This window comes from Mobula birostris, chromosome 17 (genome assembly GCF_030028105.1).
Source record: "Mobula birostris isolate sMobBir1 chromosome 17, sMobBir1.hap1, whole genome shotgun sequence".
Lineage (NCBI taxonomy): Eukaryota > Metazoa > Chordata > Chondrichthyes > Myliobatiformes > Myliobatidae > Mobula > Mobula birostris.
Genome location: NC_092386.1, coordinates 535,338 through 561,943, shown reverse-complemented (window position 1 = coordinate 561,943; position 26,606 = coordinate 535,338). Strand labels below are relative to the sequence as shown.

The 26,606-nt window shown below is 40.2% G+C and overlaps 1 protein-coding gene across 4 annotated transcripts in view; it reads left to right on the top strand.

The window, feature by feature from the left end:
- Positions 1-26,606, top strand: part of ythdc1 (YTH N6-methyladenosine RNA binding protein C1) — a 91,898-nt gene that overhangs the window by 40,067 nt on the left and 25,225 nt on the right. For 3 of the 4 annotated variants that reach the window (XM_072281168.1, XM_072281165.1, XM_072281167.1), the window contains 6 exons: positions 3,359-3,767; positions 6,633-6,731; positions 6,816-6,869; positions 19,307-19,401; positions 21,779-21,887; positions 22,656-22,773. In XM_072281168.1, coding sequence (XP_072137269.1) covers positions 3,359-3,767; positions 6,633-6,731; positions 6,816-6,869; positions 19,307-19,401; positions 21,779-21,887; positions 22,656-22,773 — 884 coding nt within the window. The remainder of the gene's footprint in view (positions 1-3,358; positions 3,768-6,632; positions 6,732-6,815; positions 6,870-19,306; positions 19,402-21,778; positions 21,888-22,655; positions 22,774-26,606) is intronic. The other variant, XM_072281166.1, reaches the window with a different exon arrangement.

The following is a 26,606-nucleotide window of genomic DNA, read 5'->3' as shown; positions in this document are numbered from 1 at the left end:
GGTGATGATCTATGCATCATCAATGAGGACGGGAGAGGTTCCAGAGGATTAGAGGGTTGCAGATGTTGTTCCATTATTCAAGAAAGGGGGTAGACATTGCCCAGGAAGTTATAGACCAGTGAGTCTTACTTCAGTGGTTGGTAAGTTGATGGAGAAGATCCTGAGAGGCAGGATTTATGAACATTTGGAGAGGCATAATATGATTAGGAATAGTCAGCATGGCTTTGTGAAAGGCAGGGCATGACTTTGTGAAAGGCAAGGTCATGCCTAACGAACCTAATTGAATTTTTTGAGGATGTGACTAAACACATTGATGAAGGAAGAGCAGTAGGTGTAGTGTATATGGATTTCAACAAGGCATTTGAGAAGTTACCCCATGCAGCGCTTATTGAGAAAGTAAGGAGGCATGGGATCCAAGGGACATTTGTTTTGTGGATCCAGAATTGGCTTGCCCACAGAAGGCAAAGAGTGGTTGCAGACAGGTCATATTCTGCATGGAGTTCGGTGACCAGTGGTGTTCCTCTGGGACCCCTACTCTTCGTGATTTTTATAAATGACCTGGATGAAGAAGTGGAGGGATGGCTTAGTAAATTTGCTGATGACACAAATGATGGAGGTGTTGTGGATAGTGTGGAGGGCTGTCAAAGGTTGCAGCAGGACATTGATAGGATGCAAAACTGGGCTGAGAAGTGGCAGATGGAGTTCAACCCAGATAAGTGTGAGGTGATTAATTTTGGTAGGTCATATATGACAGAATCTTGTATTAATGGTAAGATTCTTGGCAGTGTGGAGAATCAGAGGGATCCTGTGGTCTGCATCCATAGGACACTCAAAGCTGCTGCGCAGGTTGACTCTGTGGTTAAGAAAGCATACGGTGCATTGGCCTTCATCAGTTGTGCGATTGAGTTTGGAAGCAAGGAGGTAATGTTGTAGCTATATAGGAACCTGGTCAGACTCCACTTGGAGTAGCAGGGAGGTAATGTTGTAGCTATATAGGAACCTGGTCAGACCCCACTTGGAGTCTTGTGCTCAGTTCTGGTTGCCTCGCTATAGGAAGGATGTGGAAACCATAGAAATTGTGCAAGGATGTTACCTGGATTGGGGAACATGTCTTGTGAGAATAGGTTGACTGAACTCGGCCTTTTCTCCTTGGAGCAACGGAGGATCAGAGGTGACCTGATAGAGGTGTGCAAGATAATGAGAGGCATTGATCGTGTGGATAGTCAGAGGCTTTTTCCTAGGGCTGAAATGGGTAGCACGAGAGGGCATAGTTTTAAGGTGCTTCAGGAGATGTTAGGGCTAAGTTTTTTATGCTGAGAGTGGTGAGTGCATGGAGTGGGCAGCCGATGATGGTGGTGCCGGCGGATACAAAAGAGTCTTTTAAGAGACTCCCGGACAGGTACATGGAGCTCAGAAAAAGAGGGCAGTGGGTAACCTTAGGTAATTTTTAAGGTAAGGACATGTTCGGCACAGCTTTGTGGGCCGAATGGCCTGTATTGTGCTGTAGGTTTTCTATGTTTCAGGAGCATCTGCATGGTGTTCTGGATAGGTTTGTCCATTGGGTCAGCGAAAAAATGGGAGGGTAAAGCAACCATAGTTGACAAGATATGGAACATCTCGTCAAGAGGATAAAGGAAGCGTACTTAAGGTTTAGGAAGCAATGATCAGAAAAGGCTCTGGAGAGCTTTTTAGCCCATGATTTTCTCCTGACCTTTCAATCTACTCTAAGATTATTCTAAGCCTTTCCTTCCACATAGCCCTCCATTTTTCTTGGAGAGTATGCATTTTAAGGATAGTGAGCTCGGCCTTTTCTCTTTTGACTGAAGGAGGATAAGAAATGAATTGATAGAGGAATACATGATAATAAGCATAGACTGAGTGGATGGCCAGTCTTTTTCCCAGGGAATAATTGGCTAATACGTGGAGTAATTTTAAAGTGCTTGGAGTCAAGTATAGGAGGTGATGTCGGAGGTAAGTTTTCTTTTACACAAATCAGAGCATGGAAAACCCTGCTAGGGGATGGAGGTGGTATTTGATACATTGGGGAGATTTGCGAAACTTAGATGAACACACAGATGATAGAAAAATTAATAAATATTTATTTAAAGGATGAGATTGATCTTACAGTAGTTAAAAGGTTTGCGCAACATTATGGGCTGAAGGGTCTGCACTTTGCTGTAATATTCTATGTTCTAGTATTTTGTATATGGTGAGATTTAAAGGAGTTGGTGTTCAGGCAGCATAACTTGGAAATTCAGAATAGATGCGAAGACATTTTTTCACACAGATGAAGTTCATTTGCGCAGTATTATGGAGAAGGATTGATGTATTTTAGGTAATAAGGAAGTAGAAGGAAAGTGCCAGAATTTTTTAAATTTTAAAAACAAATTTTATACATAATAAAAATTGCACAAACATCTTCTGTTCTTGCTGTCATTCGTTCAATATATTCAGTAGTTTTAATATTTTTTAAAACATAAGACCATTGCCATTCATGTGCCTTGCCATCCTAGTCCCAGCTACTGGGTGATACACCCTTTAAGTGTTTGAGGGACCTTTCTACCTGTTCAATGGTGGTTGGAGCTAAGTGAATCCAATGAAAAATGCATAATAGAGAATTAGATGGGTTCTGTGCCCACTCTAACTGAATTAGCTTTGTTCACCTTTTTTTTTCAGGGGATCTCTCTTTTGTACCATCATCATTATTTCGTGCCATGTGGTATGGTGACCCCAGCCATTATTAACAGTCTTCAGGGATTGTGTGGCACCAGTGGTCACACAACTAGTACTTGTTATGTGCATCAGCTGCTCATACAAACAGCTGCCACTTGCTCCCAAGGCTTCATGTGACCCTAATCAGGGTGGGGGGGAGGGTGTCCTAAGCTGGTGCTACACCTTGCCCAAGGGTGAATTGCAAGCTAGTGAAGGGAAGGAGCACTTTAACCTCCTTTGATAGGGACACAAATCCACCATGTTACACATCTCTTGTATACATTTGGCTTTTTCTTTGTTTTGCATTGCACAGCGTTTGCCACCATGATGTTGTGTGAAATAAGTCGGTCATACAGACTTCAGAGTGCATGACATGCATGTTGACTTTGGTTGAACCAAGGAGAAAAATTGAAAGAATAATTAAAGGATTGTGATCTTTAACATTCATTTGATTAATTTTCCTCTGTCTTGATGCTTTCAAACTGTTATTTTCAGTTCTGCAGTATTTAACAACTTTAATCAACTTGTATTTGAAAGTAATATACTGATGATTAGTACTTAATCTGTATAAATACATAATCTGTATTTGCTCATTCTTTAATATGAAGATGTCTATTTAACCAAAATTCTATTTATTTTAATGCAGAAGACTTTGAGGAATATCGACGAGGGTGTTAAAATGCATCGATCAGGCCATTCTTCTAAGGAGGAGACTCATTCTGATTATCAGTCAGAAGTTGAGATTGATTCTGATGGCAATGCTTCTTCTGAAGACCATGACAATCAAGATGAAGCTGTAGATGAGATTAGAGCTGAAGATGATCCTGAGGAAGAGAAGGAGGGAGAGGAGGAGGAGGAAGTAGAGGAAGAAGAATATGAACAGGATATGTGTGAACAAGATGATTTCAGAGAAAGAGATCCCAGAGAAGGCAAGGAGGAAGGCCATGAGCAGGATTATGATACAAGGAGTGAAGCCAGTGACTCTCAGTCAGAGTCTGTCTCATTTTCTGATGGAGAATCTGCCACCAGATCTGCTTCTCTTTCTGATGCATCAGGTAAATTCTGTTTGGTAACTTTATCCTATACTAGTCACTTATAAGATAATGTACTTTTCCAATATGAATGCAATGTTATGAATGTACTTTTCCAATATGAATGAATATTATAGTTTGAAATCCAGTGTATAAACTACTTCCTTTACCATTTGTATAAACCACTGCTCATATCTAATATACTGAAAGTGATATTTAATAGCATCAAAATAAATGGTTTAATATTTTGTTGTTTTGTTGCTAATAGTCTGTTGTGTTTGGGCATTTTAGCATTTAAGCAGCCTGATGTTCTAAGGCTGAAGAATTACTGTGCTAATACTCTCGATCAGTAAGCTGGTCAAATATTCTGATCTAGAGTACTGGACAGTTATATTAGGATAAATCAGTCAGCACAGATTTAACTGTACATGTTTGGATTATTGCTGAGAAATTGAATGTTTATGCATTTTGGCTGAACTGTTATGGAAGGGTGGCAAGTTTCCTGCAGTTTGAATTTGCAAAAAAGATGGCCAGAAATGTTACAGTGGCAATTTAAGTGAACAATGTTTGGTTTAAGTGTCTGGTTAATAACGTCCCAAATTCACCTATGCTTCTGAATCATCATGCAACACTTTTTCAAACAGCAAGAAGACCATAACTATTTATTTTAACTTTGTAAGTTAGACTTACTTTCATATACCTTTTTATTGGTGTTCTGGTCGGTTGGGAATTGGAGGCCATCTGGCATTAATTTCCCCCTCCCCAGAAGTTATTCCATTTTGATTTTGTAATAGCTGTGCTTCGTGTTGCACTTGGCATGTTCATGTAACCATATGAAAGGAGATTATTAGAAATGGAGAAAAGAGTAGACTGTTGTAAACAGATCTGGGGAAATATTAAAGTTGTAGTACAGCTGTCTGTTTCAACATATCCACTTCCTAGTCTATATAATTCACTTTGATAATCATTTTCTGTGCTATTAAATTGTGAACCCTTCAATTTTTTAATTCCTCCCCACTGTGTTAGACTACAAAACATTCAAAATTAGTGGTAGGCAGTTAGCAGACAAAAAACCAAAGGGATGTTATTAGATAGGCAAGTAATGAGGATTTATCAAATGTGTAATGATTTTAGGGGGTTGAAAATTTTATTCCAGCTATACAGATCATAGCTCTACATTGGTACCATAGTAGTAGTCAAGGCTACACATAAAGTTGGTCACTTTAAATTTAAGACACACAGATGCACACACTTGGGGTAGCTTGACAATGATATGAAATGGAATTTTTTTTTTGCGAATTGAGAAGTCACAAAAATAAAAATTTGGCTGGGTTACTCTAAATGATTTGGGCTCTCTAAATGATTCATTAAATTTCACCAGCAAGCTATCAGATTTGATTTCTTTAGCCATCTAAACCACACTGCTTTAGATTTTGGCAATATTTCTTCATTTTCCTTCCAGACGTTTTCCCCTATTCCTTTAAAGGTGTTTGTTTCTTTTTCAAAAATTATAGAATCCTCATATTCAGGAATGTCATAGTTTTGCATAATTACCTTTAACCTTTAATTTCATCACATTGTTAAATACTTTACTTCCTACTACAGCGACATGCTGCTTTTTATGTTGGGCCACTTTAAAAAGCATTTAAATATTCAGGTCTAGTGGAACAATGAACTGGTAGAGACAAGTACCTTCTTTAGACATACATGCACAGGCAGGAAGTTGAAAATTCTGTCACACTTGAAAATATACCATATCAAAGAAAAAAAATGGCTATAGGAATCCTAGAATTAAATGAGAATTGCAGTGAATTTTTAATGAAAAGGTATATTTGACTCTATTTAATGCACTTGTTAAGGTTTCTAGCTAAGTGGCTATGCTGACTGCTTGGTGACTGAATGTAGAGCACTGCTGATCCAGTATTAATTGTGGCCAAATTTTATATCCTCAGTCTGCAGTACAGTTGACTTCAGATTAGTGAGTAATGTCCAAGTCGAATTCTCAATTAAAAGAAAAATCTTGGGTGTAAAGTCAAATAATCTATATATTTTTCTGTAAGGCATTAGCTCTTGTGTTGGTTCTAAAAGATTTGTATAAATTCAGTGTTGGTCCAGTTGTGAGAATTGGGAATGGAATAATTTTTATATTGCCCACAGAGTATTGGCATGATCATTGAAAGGTATAGCTCCCTCTACCTAGCTCCATCTAGATGCTTCATCTGAATACTTACTGTTGTGCAAGTTCGATGCCTTTTCCACATGCCTCCCATTATAATAAGATGGTTTTGTGTTGTGGTTGAATGCCCACAGAGAATGAGATCAAAGATGTTCCTTGCATTGTAGTGGATGGTGAACTTTCATGTTAATTGTTCTTTGGTATGAGAGCAAAAGATGTTGGGGAAATTTTACGGAGCAGTGCCTGGGTAGCAATTATTAAATTGACCCTGGAACCATATTTAACACTCAAAGGATCTAGAATGAGGCATGCTTCCATTCTATTCTACAAGCAGTGCTGTTTTTCACACTATTTAAAAAATTATTGATACAATATTGATAGCAACATTTATCATTGATCTTTTTAACTTGAGGACATTCCACAGGTATTGCAAAGGTTGATAAATTATTTCTGAGTGTACAATTTTGCTTCAGATCACTTATCTGGATTCAACTGTACTTTTACAAAATTTTGATGTTGCTTCATATGTGCTTGTTAGCAGAGAATGGATCCCAGAACAATATGGTTCAGATACACTCATGCTGCTGTATAACAGCCTTCAGCTGGTTCAGACTAAATATACTGAAATTTTCAACCCCCATCATTCTTACTGCAATCTCAATTATTTCCAGAGTATAATTAAATAGAATTGTTACAAATTAAATTTTCTTCAGACAATGAGACAGATAAAAAGGAGAAGAAAAAGCGGTCTAGAGACATTTCTCCAATTGTATTTGATAGGAGTGAAAGTTCAGCATCCGATTCATATGCAGGTATGTTTTGTGTTTCATTTGGAACTTGTTGTGCTTGGAGCTTAAATAACAAGGGTCTAATGGGTTTTGTATACTGTAATGCAGGGTCTGAGAAGAAACATGAGAAGCTGTCATCATCTGTGCGTGCAGTACGTAAAGGTATGGAATCAAATAGGTTGGAGGTTAACCTAAGGTCGCACACCCTCAGTGTGCTGTTGAACAACTTGAAAAGCCACTGTTATTTTGAGTGTGCACTTAATACTCTAAGCTCCAAAATAAATATTGTCTGCCTTTATTAGCTTAAAGCTGCAGTGCTCCATAATCTATAAAAAGTTTCACCTGAAAGCCAAGTAATATTTACATTAATGGTGAAAGGGAATATTATTAAATTTGAATGGACTTGTTTGATAATTTTAATGTCATAACAGCAATTCTCAGACAACCTTAGCAGTCCAGATCTAACTTTCTATATTTTTTGATTGATATTTCAGCTGAGATGTAATTTACTGGGGAAGCTTCTGTATTTCAAAATAGACTGCAGATTTTCTTTCCATTTGCTTAATTCTATTCTGATGTGTATTGTTAGCTTTAATCACATCTACTATGCTAGTGGTCGCCAACCTTTTTAAGTCCAAGCCTAACCCTAACCCTACCTCAGCCTTACTGAAAGGCAAGATCGACCTACTAAATCGTTTAGTCACACGCATGTGCACTGGGCAGAAAAAACCGGAAGTAAAACCCCACAACCCGGAAACAATCTCTCTTTACAAACAGCTTTCAGTAGCTGGAGTATTGCTATATTACCATTATCTTAATTAATATTACTTATTTTTATAATGCTCACATTACAACACCTATGTTTCATTGTTTAATTTTATTTCAACACGAAAAATAAATGAATAAAAATTGACTGTTGCACTCAGTGTGGTGACTGGGGCTGAATACATTTCGCTAGTTCCCTGAAATTTGGCTCATAACTACAGACAGCCAGTCTGAGACAGTCTGTGAGGTGTCTTGTCAGTAAGACAGCTCTTGTACTTAGATTTCATAATTTTCATCTGTTGCAGCACAGTGCCCTGGCAAACCACCTGACAGACTGAATATTTGAATGGACAGTTTCCTTTGTTAGACTGAACGTTGAATCTGCCACGTTTTTCAGGTGTTTTGTATTGGTAAACTTACTGAGACACCAGTATAAGTTTCAGAGGTACGCAAGATAATGACACCACTGTTTTTTGTTTCCCAGTTGCTTACACTTGGGGAAAGTTGGAATTTAAAGGGGGAGAAGTGTTGTAATGTGAACATTATAAAGATAAGTTAATACAAATTAGGATAATGGTAATATAGCAATTCCGTAGCTACGTGGCTATGGAAAGCTGTTTGTAAAGAGGGGTTGCTTCCAGGTTGCAAGGTTGTACTTCCGGTCTTTTCTGGTGCATGGCAGTGGAGTTATACACACATGCTCACTGGGCAGAAGGAACGGAACTGAAACCCCGTAACCCGGAAGCAATCTCTCTTCACAAACAGCTTTCAGCAGCTGGACTACTGCTATATTACCATTATCCTAATTGGTATTACTTATTTTTATAATGCTCACATTACAACAGTACTTGTGTATTTATTTATTTTCATTTTTTTCGGGATCTACTGGGAAAGTCTCAAAGATCGACCAGTTGGCGACCACTATACTGCACATTCTGCGCAGTTCGTTATTGACTCAGCTGCTTGAGAGTGTTTTTCCTATAAATTTTGTTCCTCTAAGCCTAGGATCCTTCGGCACAGTGAGCTGCTCTGGGAATGATTATGCAATGTAAATGTGTCAGTTTGTGGTCTCAAGGAACTCTCTGGATCTAGCAGATGATGATTTGGACTTTTAGTTGGGGAGAGAGAATTGAGAAATTATGTAGCATTGTAACTTTGTGTAAATTTGGACAATAACTCATGGAGTAGGATTCAAAGTGAGAAGTACAGAAAAAAGTTTAAGCACTTCAATAGGTCAAGGTTAAAATCCTGTTTGTTTCTTTAGCTAGCAGTTGATTACGCTGGAGAGAAATACATTTTCCACTTAATGCTATTCACAGAAATTCTTAGAAGAGGCTATTGGAAGCAGAATCAACTTGAATTTTTTTTTGAAGATTTTTGGCAAAGCTTTTAACTTGTTTATTTAAGTGCATTATATTTTAATTTCCTTAAATGGGACACACAGTTGGCAGGATGCTGAAATACAGCAAACATTTCTTCTAATTTACTGTGCACCATTAAACACTAATTTGGCATCTCCTGGGGTCCAACATGTTTTGCAGGTTTCCTTTGCAGATTTAAACTCTAGTCCGGCATCTCCCGATGTCCAGCGTGTTTTGCAGGTTTAACCTCTTTAGTTTAGCATCTCTTGGTGCTCAGCATGTTTTCAGTCTGTACATGGATCTGTACTATTTAACTGATTCTCAGTAAGGTTTTAAAATTAACAAGATTGTACTAATTTGTATCCCATCAGTGCAACTTTTGCCATTTCAGCCAACAGCAATTCTAAATTGAGGAAAACATGAGTTACAGGCAACTCCCGTAATATCTGACCCAGAAAGTGTCTGTACGTAATAGTTCTTGTGCTGTAGTTCATTCCTTCTTTCAAAGATGATTACTAATGTTGAAGTAATTTTTCCTCATGTTAAATCCTTGATCAGACCATAGCAACACGTTTACCTTCCAATTTGTATTGTGGGAAGTCCGTCATGCACAATCTTACAGGCCTTTCTTTCCAGTTGGCAGTGACCAATCATTTCCTGCTGTATCTTCAACTGCTTGCGACTCAACTTGTAATCACACTTTTACTTTTAGCATTTCAACATTTCAGCTTGAAAGTAAAACCATAAGACCTTAGGCCACTCGACCCATTGAGTCTGCTCTAACTTTCCATCATGGCTGATTTATTATCCCTCTCAACTCATTCTCCTGCCTTCATCCTGTAACCTTTAACACCCTAACAAACAAGAACCTATCGACCTCCATTTTAAATATGCTTAGTGACTTAGCCTCCTACAGCTGTCCATGGCAATGAATTCCACAGATTCACCATCTCTGCCTAAAGAAATTCCTCATCTGTTATAAATGACACCCCTCTATTCTGAGGATGTGCCTTCTGGTCCTAGACTCCTCCACTACAGGAAACATCTTCACATCCACTCTATCTAGGCCTTTCAATGTTCAATAGGTTTCAGTGAGATCCCCGCCAATACTTCTTCTAAACCCCAGTGCATACAGGCCAGAGACATTAAACACTCCTTATATTGTTATCCCTTACATTCCCAGAGTCATTCTTGTGCACCTCCTACGGGCTCTTTCCAATGCCAGCACACCTTAAATAAAGGGTCCAAAGTGTGGTCTAACCAATGCCTTGTGAAGAAAACCTCAGCATCAGATCCTTGCTCTTGTATTCTAGATCTCAAGAAATGAATGCTAACGTTGCATTTGCCTTCCTTAACACTGACTCAATCTGCAAGTTAACCTTTAGGGAATCCTGAACATGGAGTCCCAAGTCCCTTTGTACCTCTGATTTTTTGAATTTTCTCCCATTTAGAAAATAATCGATGCTTTTATTCCTTCTGTTGAAATGCATGACCGTACACTTCCCTACACTATATTCCATCTGCCATTTTGTTACCCATTCTCCGAATCTGTTCTTCGGCAGATTCCCTGCTTCCTCAACACTACCTGTCTTTGTATCGTCTGCAAACTTGGCCACAAAGCCATGAATTCTGTCATCCAAATCATTGACATATAACAGGAAAAGAAGTGGTCCCAATACCGACCCCTGTGGAACCCCACTAGTCACTGGCAGCCAGAATAGGCCTCTCTGTTCTGACTCTTTCTCTCCTACCAGTCAGCTAATTTTCTATCCATGCTAGTACTTTTTCTGTATACTATGGGCTCTTATCTTGATATAACCATATAACAATTATAGCACGGAAACAGGCCATCTTGGCCCTTCTAGTCCGTGCCGAACTCTTACTCTCACCTTGTCCCACCGACCTGCACTCAACCCATAACCCTCCATTCCTTTCCTGTCCATATAGCTATCCAATTTAACCTTAAATGACAACATCGAACCTGCCTCAACCACTTCTGCTGGAAGCTTATTCCACACAGCTATCATTCTCTTGAGTAAAGAAGCTCCCCCTCATGTTACCCTTAAACTTTTGCCCTTTAACTCTCAACTCATGTCCTCTTGTTTGAATCTCCCCCACTCTCAATGGAAAAAGCCTATCCACATCAACTCTATCTATCCCCGTCATAATTTTAAATACCTCTATCAAGTCCCTCCTCAACCTTCTACGCTCCAAAGAATAAAGACCCAACTTGTTCAACCTTTCTCTGTAACTTAGGAGATGAAACCCAGGTAACATTCTAGTAAACCTTCTCTGTACTCTCTCTATTTTGTTGACATCTTTCCTATAATTCGGGGACCAGAACTGTACACAATACTCCAAATTTGGCCTTCCCAATGCGTTGTACAATTTCAACATTGCATCCCAACTCCTGTACTCAATACTCTGATTTATAAAGGCCAGCATACCAAAAACTTTCTTCACCACCCTATCCACATGAGATTCCACCTTCAGGGAACTATACACCATTATTCCTATATTCCTCTGTTCTACTGCATTCTTCAGTGCCCTACCATTTACCATGTATGTCCTATTTTGATTAGTCCTACCAAAATGTAGCACCTCACATTAAACTCCATCTGCCATCTTTCAGCCCACTCTTCTAACTGGCCTAAATCTCTCTGCAAGCTTTGAAAACCTACTTCATTATCCACAACTCCATCTATCTTAGTATCATCTGCATACTTACTAATCCAATTTACTACCCCATGTATCTGACAAACAACATTGGACCCAGTACAGATCCCTGAGGCACACCGCTACACACCGTCCTCCAATCTGACACACAGTTATCCACCACTACTCTCTGGCGTCTCCCATCCAGCCACTGCTGAATCTATTTTACTACTTCAATATTAATACCTAACAATTGAACCTTCCTAACTAACCTTCCATGTGGAACCTTGTCAAAGGCGTTACTGAAGTCCTTGTAGTCCACCGCTTTACCCTCGTCAACTTTCCTAGTAACCTCTTCAAAAAATTCAATAAGATTTGTCAAACATGACCTTCCATGCACAACCCTATGTTGACTGTTCCTAATCAGACCCTGTCTATCCAGATAATTATATATACCATCTCTAAGAATACTTTCCATGAATTTACCCACCACTGACGTCAAACTGACAGGCCAATAATTGCTAGGTTTACTCTTAGAACAGTTTTTAAACAATGGAACAACATGAGCAATATGCCAATCCTCCGGCACCATCCCCGTTTCTAATGACATTTGAAATAGTTCTGTCAGAGCCCCTGCTATTTCCACACTAACTTTCCTCAAGGTCCTAGGGAATATCGTAACTTCCCTACCTGCTTCCCTTATCTTACACAATTCAATATCCTTCTCCTTAGTGAATACCGAAGAAAAGAAATTGTTCAGAATCTCCCCCCATCTCTTTTGGCTCCACGCATAGCTGTCCACTCTGATTCTCTAAGGGACCAATTTTATCCCTCACTATCCCTTTGTTATTAATATAACTGTAGAAACCCTTTGGATTTGTTTTCACCTTACTTGCCAAAGCAACCTCATATCATCTTTTAGCTTTTCTAATTTCTTTCTTAAGATTCTTTTTACATTCTTTATATTCCTCGAGCACCTCATTTACTCCATGCTGCCTATATTTATTGTAGATAGCTCTCTTTTTCCAAACCAAGTTTCCAGTATCCCTTGAAAACCACGGCTCTCTCAAACTTTTAACCTTTCCTTTCAACCTAACAGGAATGTAAAGATTCTGTACCCTCAAAATTTTACCTTTAAATGATCTCCATTTCTCTATTACATCCTTCCCATAAAACAAATTGTCCCAATCCACTCCTTCTAAATCCTTTCGCATCTTCTCAAAGTTAGCCTTTCTCCAATCAAAAATCTCAACCCTGGGTCCAGGCCTATCCTTCTCCATAATTATATTAAAACTAATGGCATTGTGATCACTGGACCTGAAGTGCTCCCCAACACAAACCTCTGTCACCTGACTTATCTCATTCCCTAACAGGAGATCCAACACTGCCTCTTCTCTAGTTGGTACCTCTATTGCTGTAAAAAGCTATTCTGTACACATTTACAAACTCCAAACCATCCAGCCCTTTTACAGTATGGGCTTCCCAGTCTGTGTGGGGAAAATTAAAATCTCCCACAATCACAACCTTGTACTTACTACAAATATCTGCTATCTCCTTACAAATTTGCTCCTCCAATTCTTACTCCCCATTTGGTGGTCTGTAATACACCCCCATATGTGTTACTACACCTTTCCCATTAATTCCACCCAGATAGCCTCCCTAGACGAGCCCTCTAATCTATCCTGCCAGAGCACCGCTGTAATATTTTCTCTGACAAGCAATGCAACACCTCCCCCTCTTGTCCCTTCGATTCTATCACACCTGAAGCAATTAAATCCAGGAATATTTAGTTGCCAGTCACACTCCTCCTGTAACCATGTTTCACTAATAGCTACCACATCATACTTCCAGGTATCAATCCATGCTTTAAGCTCATCCACCTTTCTTACAATGCTCCTAGAATTAAAATAAATGCATTTAAGAAATTTTCCACCTCTTACTCTCTGTTTATCACGAACGGTGCAAACAACTTTACTATTTTCTTTTTCTTCCTTCTCCCCTACATTTGTTCCTAACTCTGGTTCCCCTCCCCCCTTGTATCTAGTTTAAATCCACTGGAGCCTCTCTAGCAAACCTACTTGCAAGAATATTTGTCCCCCTCCAGTTCAGATGTAAACCGTCCCACCGGAACAGGTCCCACCTTCCCTGGATAACTGCCCAATTATCTATAAATCTGAAGCCCTCCCTCCTGCACCATGTGTTCAGCCACGTGTTGATCTGCGCTATCTTACTATTTCTAAACCCGCCTGCACGTGGCACTGGTAGCAATCCTGAGATTGCTATCCTGGAGGTCCTGTCTTTTAACTTGACACCTAACTCCCTAAGTTCACCTTTCAGGACCTCTTCACTCTTCCTACCCACGTCATTGGTCCCTACATGGACCACGACATCCGGCTGCTCACCCTCCCTCTTGAGAATACCGAGAACTGGATCCGAGATATCGTGGACTTTGGCACCAGGGAGGCAGCAGACCATCTGGGGTTCTCGATCTCTTCCACGGAATTTCTTATCTGTCCCCCTAACTATCTGACCCCTATCACTACTGCTCTCCTCTTTTCCCTCCTTCCCTTCTGAGCTGAGGGTCCCGTCTCGGTACCAGAGACGCAGCCACTGCAACTTGTCCCTGTTAGGTCGTCTCCATCAACAGTATCCAAAACGATGTACTTATTATTGGTGGGAACAGCCACAGGGGTGCTCTGCTCATTCTGTCTATTCCCCTTCCCTCTCCTGACAGTCACCCAGCTACCTGTCTCCTGACTTTTAGGAGTGACTATCTCCCTGTAACTCCTGTTTATTTCTGCCTCTGCCTCCCGAATGATCCAAAGTTCATCCAGCTCCAGTTCTCTAACTCGGTTTGTCAGGAGCTGCAGCTGGATGCACCTTTTACAGGCGGTGTCATCAGGGATGATTGTGCTCGCCCTGACTTCCCACATACTGCAATTCGAGCACTCAACTGCCCTAACTACTGCCTCCATTGCCTACTCTTAAGGTAATTAGATTTATTAAAGGAACTTAGCCGGCATTACCTCACTTGGAGTGAGCTCTTCCTCAGCCTCTGATCGCCGAAGCCTCAGGAGCCAAAGCCTTCCTACTGTCTCCCTCTACTCCGTCGCCCGCTTCGTTAATCTTCTCGCTTCTAAACACTCCGGCTGCCTCACGGTCCGACTTACACACGCTTGCGCAGTCATGCCCTGTTCAACTGCCGAAGAAATGACTGACTTCCACAATCTTCTCGCTTTTAAACACTCCTGCTGCCTCACGGTCCAACTTTCATGCGCTTGCGCAGTCGTGCCCCGTTCAACTGCGGAAGATATGTAGACGCACGTGTGGCACCTGGTGAAAGGCCTTTTGGAAATACAAGTAAACAATATCCACTGACTCTCCTTTGTCTATCCTGTCTGCTATTTCTTCAAAGAATTCCAACAGATTTGTCAGGCAAGATTTGTTGGGGAAGTCATGTACCTCTGAGCTTCTGGAAGCCTCATCCCTAATAATGGACTTCAAGCATCTTCCCAACCACTGAAGGCAGGCTAACTGGCCTATAATTTCCTTCAGTTAGTCCTGATGAAGGGTCTTGGCCTGAAACGTCGACTGCATCTCTTCCTACAGATGCTGCTTGGCCTGCCGCGTTCACCAGCAACTTTGATGTGTGTTGCTTGAATTTCCAGCATCTGCAGAATTCCTGTTGTTTGGTCTACAATTTCCCTTCTTCTGCCTCTCTTCCCCCCCTTAAAGAATGGAGTGACATTTGCAATATTCCGGCCTTCTGAAACCATTCTAGAATCTAGTGATCCTTGAATGATCATTAAATGGCAACCTCTTCAGTTTTCTCTTTCTGAACCTTGGGGTGTAGTCCATTTGTTCCATCTACCTTCACATTATTCAGGTTCCCAAGCACCTTCTGCTTAGGAATAGCAAGTACACTCACATCTACCTCCCCAACACGCATGAACTTTTGGTGTACTGCTAGTGTCTTCCACAGTGAAGACTGACACAAAATACTGAAGTTTGTCCACTATTTCTTTGTCCCCCATTACTACCTCTCCAACGTCATTTTCCAGTAGTCCAATGTCCTATCTTTCCTCTCCTTTGCACTTTATATATTGTCACGTGACCGGCAACAATAAATATAGGATTGAGTCAGGTTTTATAAACAAGTGAACATTTATTAAACTCTGCTCAATATTAAAAAATATAAACAAAAGAAAATTCTCAACCGGAAGTAAACTGCTATGCGGCCATTTAACAAACTGTCACTCAGTACTAGTTCTTAAAGTGGTAAATGCAAAAACAGTCTTAAAGTGGTAAATTCAAACACAGTTCTTCGAATGGTAAATTTGAAAGTCCAAGAGATTTATACAGTCAATTAGGAGAGACTTTCCTGAAGAAAAGAATTCGATCCCAGCCGGAACTTGCCTTGTCCACAGGATTCACGACGATGGAAATAAAACGGTTTAAAGGCACGGACCTTTTTCCTCTGTAGAATAGACTAGATACTGCACAACCTTTTCTGCTTCTTTTAGCAGAGGTTATCTCATGCAGATCACTCTTACTTGAACGAATTCAATAATGATCGATCCTCTCCAAAACCGCTGAATGACTCCTTCAGGCTCCTGTCTTCACTCTCCAATATTATTGAAAAGGTACATCAACAAATCTGGCAGCTGTTGGTGAAACTGCTGGCCCAACACTTCTGTACCTCACAATAGAAAGTAAAGCTATACTGCGTCATGAGATTAATAAGCAGCGTAGCGGAGTATCTGACTGGCGATCTAACTGAAAACTAACTGTGTCGCCAAGGGTCTACACTTATATACCTGTTGAGAACAGGTCATCACGTGACCTCACATCAGCGGGAAAATTACATCATGTGACCTCTGCAAGACCATTACATCATTCTGATAAGACAATCGCAAGATATCCATGAAGTATGTAACAATATCTGAAAAAAACTTTTGGTATCCAGTTTAATATTTTTGGCTACCTACCATCATTTTTCATCTTGTCTCTCACTATGGTTTCTTTAGGTGCCTTCTGTTGTTTTTTTTTAAAGCTGCCCAATCCTCTAACATTTCTCTAATTTTTGTTATATTATATGCCCTCTCTTTTGTTTGATGCTGCCTTAGACTTCCTTTGTCAACCACAGTTGCCTCATCCTCTCTTTTAGAAAACTTCATCTTTAGGCTTTATCTATCCAGCGCCTTTCAAATTGCCCCCAGAAATTCTAGCCATTGCTGTCCTGTCATCATCCCTGTTGACGTCCCTTTCCAATCAATCTTGGCCAGCTTTCCTCTCACACCTCTAATTTCCTTTACTTCACTTGATTGATACATCTGACTTTACCTTTTCCTCTCAAACTGCTGGGAGGGAGTTATGATCACTGCCTACCAAGGGTCCTTTACCTTAAGCTCCCTAATCAAATTTGGCTCATTACACAACACTCAATCCATAATTGTCTTTCTCCTGTTGTGTTTAACCACAAGCTGCTCTAAAAAGCCACATCGTAGGTATTCTACAGATTTCCTCTTAGGATCCAGCATCAACCTGATTTTCCCAATCTGCCTGCATATTGAAATACTCCATATTTGAAGTGTATGTCCAACATCCTGGCTACTGTTCATCTGCATATGTGTGTGTGTATATGTATATATACACACACACACACACACACACACACACACACACACATATATATATATACACATACATACATATATTCATTCCCATCAGGGACTTCTTACCCTTGCAGTTGGGTAAAAAGATGGCATAGAAGGTGAAATCCAGGACTTTTAGTCTGGATGAGCAGACTTATAGAGTACCCTATAAGTTGCTGTGCCAGTGAATAGGAAAGATAGCGTTAGAGAGGGTGGAAAGGAGATTTACCAGGATGCCTGGATTAGAGTATATCATAGGAAAATTTAAGCAAGCTATCGCTTTTCTGTTTGGAGTGGAGGATGGGAGGCAACTTGAGAGAGGTATGTATTCTATCAGACATTGAGTGGTCAGTCAGTGCCTTTTTCCCAGGACAGCAATTGGTGAATACCAGAATTTTTCAGTTTTTAGTTGAGTTGAAGGAAAGTTCAAGGGAGATGTCGGACAGGTTTTTTACAGAGTGGTAAGTATCTGAAACACACTGCTGGAATTGGTAGATGCTGAAACATTAGAGACATTTAAGAAGCTCTTAGATTGTAACATAGATTAAAGAAAATTGAAGGTTTATGCAGGAGGGAAGAGTTAGATTGATTGTGGGAGTAAGTTAAAAGGTGGGAACAAGACTGAGCCAAAGGGCCTGTACTGTGGTCCAGGCTTAAGTGGTACAGCCTGAATGTTGTTATTGATTGAATTGATAAGCAATTTTTGGTTCAGACTTGCATGTAATGCATTATTTATTTGTGTTTATGTTTATAAGGAAGCAAAGGTATTTAACATGTTAATTTAGGAAGTGTAAGGGTTATTTCTCTGTAACTTATTAGGTAAAATAGTTGATTAAGTTAGTTCAAGCTTGATACAGGACGTCTGCATTTATACTTGCTAGGAGCAGTTGAATTTGGAAATGTTACTGAACTGTATGTCACATTAATTTCTTCAGTGTTCAATGCCACCTGGGGAGTGGGATGTGCTGCAAGATGGTTTTATTTCTCTGCAGTTAATAATCGACTTCTGCACTGAAGAATGCTTTTGAGTGCATTGCTAATCTATTCTCTGGGATAATTCTAAAAGGCATTGTATTAAATGTTCAATTTGACCTGATCAAACACTTTTCTTGATTTCTCTAAATAACTGTAGTTCTACACAACCACTACACTTCCTCAGCCTGAAATGTCAAAGGTTTTTTCCTGTCCATAGATGCCCCCGACCTGCTGAGTTCCTCCAGCATTGTGTATTACATTGCTGTTTTGCACATCTTCAGCAAAATCAAGAGTCAGACAGCTTTGTTTTTTGTGAATATTAAGCACACACTAGTCAGTCTTCTCCTATCATTTTGGATCTCCCCCTCCCCCTCCCACTTTCAAATCTCTTACTATCTGTTCTTTCAGTTAGTCCTGACGAAGGGTCTCGGCCCGAAACGTCGACTATACCTCTTCCTATAGATGCTGCCTGGCCTGCTGTGTTCACCAGCAATTCTTATGTGTGTTGCTTGAAATTCCAGCATCTGCAGATTTCCTCGTGTTCAGCTATTCCAGTGTTCCTCTGCCTTTTGCTTCCTAGTGTAGCAATGTGAAGTTTCACTTTCTAATTGGATGGTCAGTGTCATTGGGAGACACTACGGGGAACCAGTTTGCTTCATTGAGCCTCTGTATATTTGAAAGAGTAGTATGTTTATTTTTACGTGTGTCTGTGAGTGCGCATTTGCGTGTGTAGATGGGCAGCATGGCTGTAAGAGCTGGAAGGGTTTATTACGTGCTATATTCCAATTGTGTCATTGTTAAAGCTAACAGGCATACTTTCCTGAAGAAGGCTCCCAGCCCGAAACGTCGACTGTACCTCTTCCTATAGATGCTGCCTGACCTGCTGTGTTCACCAGCATTTTTTGTGTGTGAGACATACTTTCTGTTTGCTTTTATGTACTGGAATTCCAATGGGATTATCCAGTTTTTCCTTTGGACTTTTAGGCAATATTTGTCAGCTAACAGTTATGACTCAAGTTTAGAGATAGTGACTTGCTTGATTAGTTGCCCTGCACTTTTACTACTATTTGTTACCTGAATGTTTGTGTACTTGGTACAAAGTTGCTGAAATCATAAACCAAAAAGTGCATTACAGATAGTTTATTTGTATTATTTGCAGTTTTCAACTAATTTTACATTTGTTTTTCAGATCAAACTAGTAAACTGAAGTATGTTCTTCGAGATGCACGGTTTTTCCTCATAAAAAGCAATAACCATGAGAATGTATCTCTGGCAAAGGCTAAGGTATAGAACTAGTTCTAAGAAAGTATCTTAACTATACATTGCTTAGTACATGTTGCTGTTTCCATTTTATTAACTTAATACTACTTTGTAGGCAATGTCTACTTTCCTACCCCTGTCAATCCTCTTGGTTCCCTCTTTAAAATACATCAGTCATATTTATGAGACCGTTACTATGCACAAAGCCAGGCTAACTACCCTAATTAGTCTGCTTTTTCCCCAAATACTGGTAGATCCTGTCCTGCAGAATCCCCCTTTGATATCCTTCGCACCACTCAGGTTAGGTTCATTGGTCTGTAGTTCCCTTGCTTGTTTTAGTGCCTTTATTTTAAAAAGGGCTACAACATTCAACACCCTTCAGTCTTCTATTATCTCACTTGTGACTATCTGTCAGGGACCCTTCAATTTCTTTTCTAGCTTCCTTCAACGTCTTAATATACACTTGATTAGAACCGTAGAACACTACAGCACAGAAAACAGGCCATTTTGCCCTTCTAGTCTGTGCCGAAACTTTATTCCCCTAGTCCCATTGACTTGTACACAGTCCATAACCTTCCAGACCTCTCCCATCCATGTATCTATCCAATGTATTCTTAAAACTTAAAGTGATCCCACATTTACCACGTCAGATGGCAGCTTGTTCCACACTCCCACCACTCTGAGTGAAGTTCCCCCTAAACCTTTCCCCTTTCACCCTAAAGCCATGTCCCCTTGTACTTATCTCTCCTAATCTAAGTGGAAAGAGCCTACTTGCATTTACTCTGTCTATACCCCTCATAATTTTGTAAACCTCTATCAAATCTCCCCTCAATCTTCTACGCTCCAAGGAATAAAGTCCTAACCTGTTCAATCTTTCCCTGTAACTCAACTCCTAAAGACCTGGCAACATCTTAGTAAATCTTCTCTGCACTCTTTCAATCTTACTGATATCCTTCCTATAGTTAAGTGACCAGAACTGTACACAATAAACCTTATTGACTTGATTTATCCACTTTACTGTTCTTGAAGACCATCAGAGCCTCCTCTTTAGTATTGTTGATATGTTCTAAGAATCATAGTTCATTTCCCTAAATTCCTTCGCATCCATGTCCTCTACAGTAAATACAGCTGGAATGCATTCATTTATGACCTTGCCCATCTCCGGTGGCTCCACACATGGATGACAGCAACGATTGTTTTTGGAAACTATTCTCTGCCTAGTTACCCTTTCTTTTTGATTTCCTTGTAGTTTTGAACATAAAACATTACAACACAGTACAGGTCCTTTGACGCATGGTGTTATGCTGACCTTTTAAGCCTTTCATGCTATGTAGCCTTCTATTTTTCCTTCTAAGCCTGTCTAAGATTTTCTTAAATATCCCTAATCTGTATGCTTCTCCCACCATCCTGGGAGTGCATTGTGACATCTCTCCTAAACTTTCCTCTACTTATCTTAAAAGTATGTTCTCTGGTATTAGCCATTGTCACACTAAATCCCTTCCTACTCTGTGCATTCTCTCTTCACCTCCTGTTCGTTGGGCAAAAAGGGCAAATTGTTGAGATCAAGTACTATCAGACTAAGTGGTGGTTTCTATCATGACTTTTGACCTTACAGTCTACCTTGTCATGACTCTTGCACTTTGACTACTTGCATTATACTTTTTCTGTAGCTCAGGGGTTCCCAACCTTTTTTATACCATGGACCCCTACCATTAACCGAGGGGTCCATGGACCCCAGGATGAAAACCTCTGCAGTAGCTAATTATAACCCGATACCCTGCATCTTGTTAATGGTTTTCCCTTTGTATTACCTTAATGTACTTCTGTTTAGAAATAATCTGTATGGACAGCAGTATGCAAAAGAAATTTGTTCATTGTATCTGAAACTGTAGTAAATACGAAATTACCACCTCCCTCAATCTACTCTATGATGCTCTCACCCTTTTTCATGCTTCTAGTGTGTCTAGCTGCCACTCCAGCCAATCTCACAGGCGACGCAGCTGGATGTGTTTTCTACAGATGTAGTCATTGTGGACTCTAGCCTATCCCATGATCTTATAGACCTGGTAATAAGAGGATTATACTGACTAGACTTTAGTGCACCTTTCATAAACTAGCAAACTTGGGGATGAAGAAGAAACAAAATCTCACCTTGCCCTTGTTGCTGATGGGATGTACAGTAGAAAAAATACAGCTTGCACCTGAACTGAGAGAAGTTCTCTAGTGCTTCTGTGGCAGGGGAGTGGGGTCCAAAGTCCACAATTTGAGCACCAGTAGCACTTCAACATCTCAAAGAAATCCTTCTCCAAATGGCCACTGCTGCCTTTTTATTCACTGCATGGGGGTTGCTTGTTCTGGGGTGGTTGTTAGTGAAGTAACCTTTTCTTCATTTTACTTTTAGGGTGTGTGGTCAACATTGCCAGTAAATGAGAAGAAGCTGAACACTGCATTCCGAGATGCTCGGAGTGTTATACTGATATTCTCTGTTCGAGAGAGTGGGAAATTCCAGGGTGAGAATATAGTTTGAGGAAATAGAGTGATGTTGCTTTTGTTGTACATATTTCAGATGATTGGGTATGGAAACTTGTCTCTACAGAATTATTCACAAATCACCTCCAAAAAGCTCTTGCTCTTACAGATTTTATGTGGGGTGAGAAAAACAAATACAAGTCATTGTTTTTGACTCGTGCACAAATGATGTGGCTTTGCATTATGAAAAATCATGATTCGGCAATTTTTTTTTGGAATGCACTACCCCTGCACCTTTATGTATGGATCCCTGTATTTTAAGTTTTGTGAAAAAGGAATTTGGGTAAGGATGTAAAGTTATGCTTTTTTGTATGGCTGTATTCATGAGTATTCATGTATGGTTGAATGATAATTAAACATGAATTTATGCATATGGAGGTCTTCAAATGTCCCTGTTAAATACACTTCCTTCATTTCCTACATGGGACCAAGATGAGATTGTTGGTTCATTTCCTAGACAGTAAAGGTTGTAAATATTTAAGGTGGTATCTTTTTAGCTGTGCAGATTTCTTTTAACTTCTGCAAAACCTATAATTGAATTTAACTATTTGATATTTGCAGTATTCGGACAGTATTGCTAAAGCTCAATGAATAAAACTGAAGTTACTGTTCTGTCTTGACACTTAGTGTTTAAATCATCAAAAAGTCTGAAAATAGAAAATTAAATATATGAATATGCACATGAATGAAATACATATTTGAAGGGCATCCATTAATTGTGTGTACTTTTAAATAAAATTTATTTGCAGGATTCGCTAGACTTTCATCAGAATCTCACCATGGAGGCTCTCCAATACACTGGGTGCTGCCAGCTGGGATGAATGCAAAAATGTTGGGTGGTGTCTTTAAAATTGACTGGATTTGCAGGTACAATGTGTGTTTGGAGGCAAAATGAAAATTTTAAAACACTAGACACTATTTTAAGTGCACCTTGCAATGGAATGACCAACTATGGCAGAAAAACTGCTGGAGGAACTCAGCTGGTTAAACAACATCTGCAGAGGCATAGGGGTGATTGATGTTTATTACATTGAATTTTCCATTTTTGGGTAATCCACACCTCCCAATGCCCTTGTCCCACACCTGGTCCACCTTGATTTTTTCTCCGTTTGTTCATATTTTATAAGACGTTGAACAGTATAACACAGTATAAGCCCTTCAGCCCACGATGTTGTGCCAGCCTTTTAACCTACTCGATGGTCAGTCTAACCATCCCTCCCCAGAGCCCTCCATATTTCTTTCATCCATGTGCTTATCTAAGAGTCTTTTAAATGTCTGAACCACAGCCCCTGGCAATGCATGCCACTTTAACAATCTCTGTAAAAAATAAAAATCCTACCTCTGACATCTCCCCTAAACTTTCCTCTACTCACCATTGCCAGCCTAGAAGAAAGCTGCTGGCTTTCCACTCTATCTATGCTTATCGTGTACACCTCTAATAATCGTGTGCACACCTCTGTCAAGTCGTCTCTCATCTTTCTTCACTCCAAAGAGAAAAGCCCTAGCACATTCAACCTACCTCGATAAGACATTATCTAATCAGGCAGCGTCCTTCCAAATCTCCTTTGCACCCTCTCTAAAGCTTCCACATCCTCCTTTTATTTAGCCAACTGTAACTGAACACACTACTCAAGTGTAGACTAATCAGTTTTATAGGGTTTCAATGTTGCCTCACAGCTCTTGAGCTCCAATTCTTTTCTCCAATTCTAACCCTAATCCTAATGAAGGCCAACACAGCATATGCCTTCTTAACCACCCTATCAACTTGCATGGTAATTTTATTGACTTACTATAACATCTGTGGACCCTGAGATCCTGATTGTTCCGTCACACTGCTAAGAATCCTGCTATTGAGTTTGTACTCTTCTTTCAAGTTAGACCTTCCGAAGTCCATCTGCCACTTTTCAACTCCGTGCTGCATCCTGTGACTTTGGTCCACTGTTTCACTCCTCCATAGTCTTGATTTGTGGCGCTTCACTACCTGGGTTCAAATGCCCAATCATACTATCACCTGTCTCACCTGTATATTGGGTATCCTCACTCGTTATGCAGGGTCTCAGCCCTGAACATCAACTATCCTTTTGCCTCCATGGATGCTGTTTGACCTGTTGAGTTTCTCCAGCTGTTCTTTGTTCTAAATTTTCCAACATCTGTAGTTTCTTGTGTCTGCTCCATGTACTAGTGAGTTTCTGTCTAATTGACTTTGTACAATCCCGTTTGATCCAAATAAGATTACTGTTGGGAATGAAGGGAGATCTAAGCATTTCTTGTTTATTGAAACATGCTAAAACCATTTGTGTACAAAACTTCCTTCAGTTAGTCCTGACGAAGGGTCTCGGCCTGAAACGTCGACTGCACCTCTTCCTATAGATGCTGCCTGGCCTGCTGCGTTCACCAGCAACTTTGATGTGTGTTGCTGTGTACAAAAGGGATAGTTTCCTTGAAGGTGTTCTGTTAATTGAATTTTGTGGTTGTAATGTTACATGGTTGTAGTGGTTCTCAGTCTTGTGATTTTATTGCAAAATGTGGCTTAAGGTCAAAAACATGCATCCAAAGAATCAGTGACGTTATGGTGAAAATTGGAGCATTGAATGTAAGTGGAGAAATGGCCATAGTAGTAAATATTGACCCTGTAGCCCCTTAGAACTGCACCAGTCTGGTTTCCACATTCCAACATTACAGCATGATTCTCTAATAATTTTGAATCTCTTAATTCAACAATTGTCGACACCTGTATATTTGTCGAAATTTGAGAGTGTTTTTTGTGACATACCAATTCTCAGACTCCTAATGAAATATAACCACTCTCATGCCTCCTTTGTTGTTGCATCAATATGTTGGGCCCAGGATAGATCCTCAGATGTTGACACCCAGGAAGTTGAAACTGCTCACCCTTTCTGATCCCTTAATGAGGACTGGTATGTGTTACCCTGACTTCTCTTTCCTGAAGTCCACAATTTGCTGTGACACCACTCAACCAGCTGCTCCTGTATGCTTCCTTGTCACCATCTGAAATTCTGCCAACAATAGTGTGTCCTCAGCAGATTTATTGGTTACGTTTGAGCTGTGCCTAGCCCCACAATCATAGATATAGCAAGTGTAGTGCAGTGGGCTAAGCACACATCCTTAAGATGCGCCAGTATTGTCAGCGAAGAGGAATTATTTTCAAACCACTCAGACTGTGGTCTCCCAGTGATAAAGTCAAGAATCCAGTTGCAAAGGGCCAGATTTTGGGGCTTGTTTGGAGCACATTCTCTCTACTCTCTCAAGGGAAAGGTCCCTTTAAACTTACCCATCTCATTTTAAACCTCCAATTTTAGACTTCCCTACTCCAAGATCATTCACATTATCTATGCCCCTTATCATTTTATTTGCTTCTACAAGCTCACTCCTTGGTCTCCTACACTCCACAGAAAACAGCCTGAACCTATCCATTCTTTACTTGTAACGTGAGCAGGTAACATCCCTATTAATCTTCTCAGCATTCTTTCGAGCTTAATGATATCCTTTATATAATGTGGGCAACCAAATGCAATTTCTCCAACATCTTGTTCTGATTGCTGACAGTCAACACTGGTGCACCTGAGGGGTGTGTGCTTAGCCCACTGCTCTACTCTCTCTATACCCATGACTGTGTGGCTAGGCATAGCTCAAATATCATCTATAAATTTGCTGATGATTCAACCATTGTCAGTAGAATCTCAGATGGAGATGAGAGGCCATACAGGAGTGGTTTTGCAGCAACAACCTTGCACTCGACGTCAGTAAGACGAAAGAGCTGATTGTGGATTTCAACAAAGGTAAGACAAAGTGGAGAGAGTGAGCAGTTTCAAGTTCCTGAGTGTCAAGATCTCAGATGGCCTAACCTGGTCCCAACATATCAACGTAGTATAACGAAGGCAAGGCAGTGACTACTTCATTAGGAGTTTGAAGAGATTTGTTATGTCAACAAACACACTCAAAAACTTCAATAGATGTACTGTGGAGAGCATTCTGACAGGCTGCATTGCTGTCTGGTATGGGAGGGGGAGGTGGTGGGGAGACTACTGCACAAGACCAGAAGAAGCTGCAGAAAGTTGTGTTTAGTCGGCTCCATCTTGGGTACTGGCCTACAAAGTACCCAGGACATCTTCAAGGAATGGTGTCTCAGAAAGGTAGCGTCAATTATTAAGGACCTCCAGCACCCAGGGCATGCCCTTTTCTCACTGTTACCATCAGGTGGGAGGTACAGAAGCCTGAAGGCACACACTCAGCGATTCAGGAACAAGCTTCTTCCCCTCTGCCGTCCAATTCCTAAATAGACATTGAACCAGTGAACACTACCTCACTTTTTTAATATATATTCTGTTTTTTGCACAATTTTTAATCTATTCAATAAACAGTGGCATGGAAAAGTTTGGGCACCCCTGGTCAAAATTTCTGTTACTGTGAATGGCTAAGTGAGTAAAAGATGAACTGATTTCCAAAAAGCATAAAGTTAGAGGTGACACATTTCTTTCATATTCTAAGCAAGAAAGCTTTTATTTCCATCTTTTACAGTTTCAAAATAACAAAAAAGGAAAAGGAAGCCCCTGGTCTAGACTCACCTACCTGATTCCAGACTGTATCTCTCCAAACCAATTGCATTCATGTACCTATCCAAACTTCTAAGTATTACAGTTCAGCCCAATGTACCATTTCTGCTGGCAGCTCATTCCACG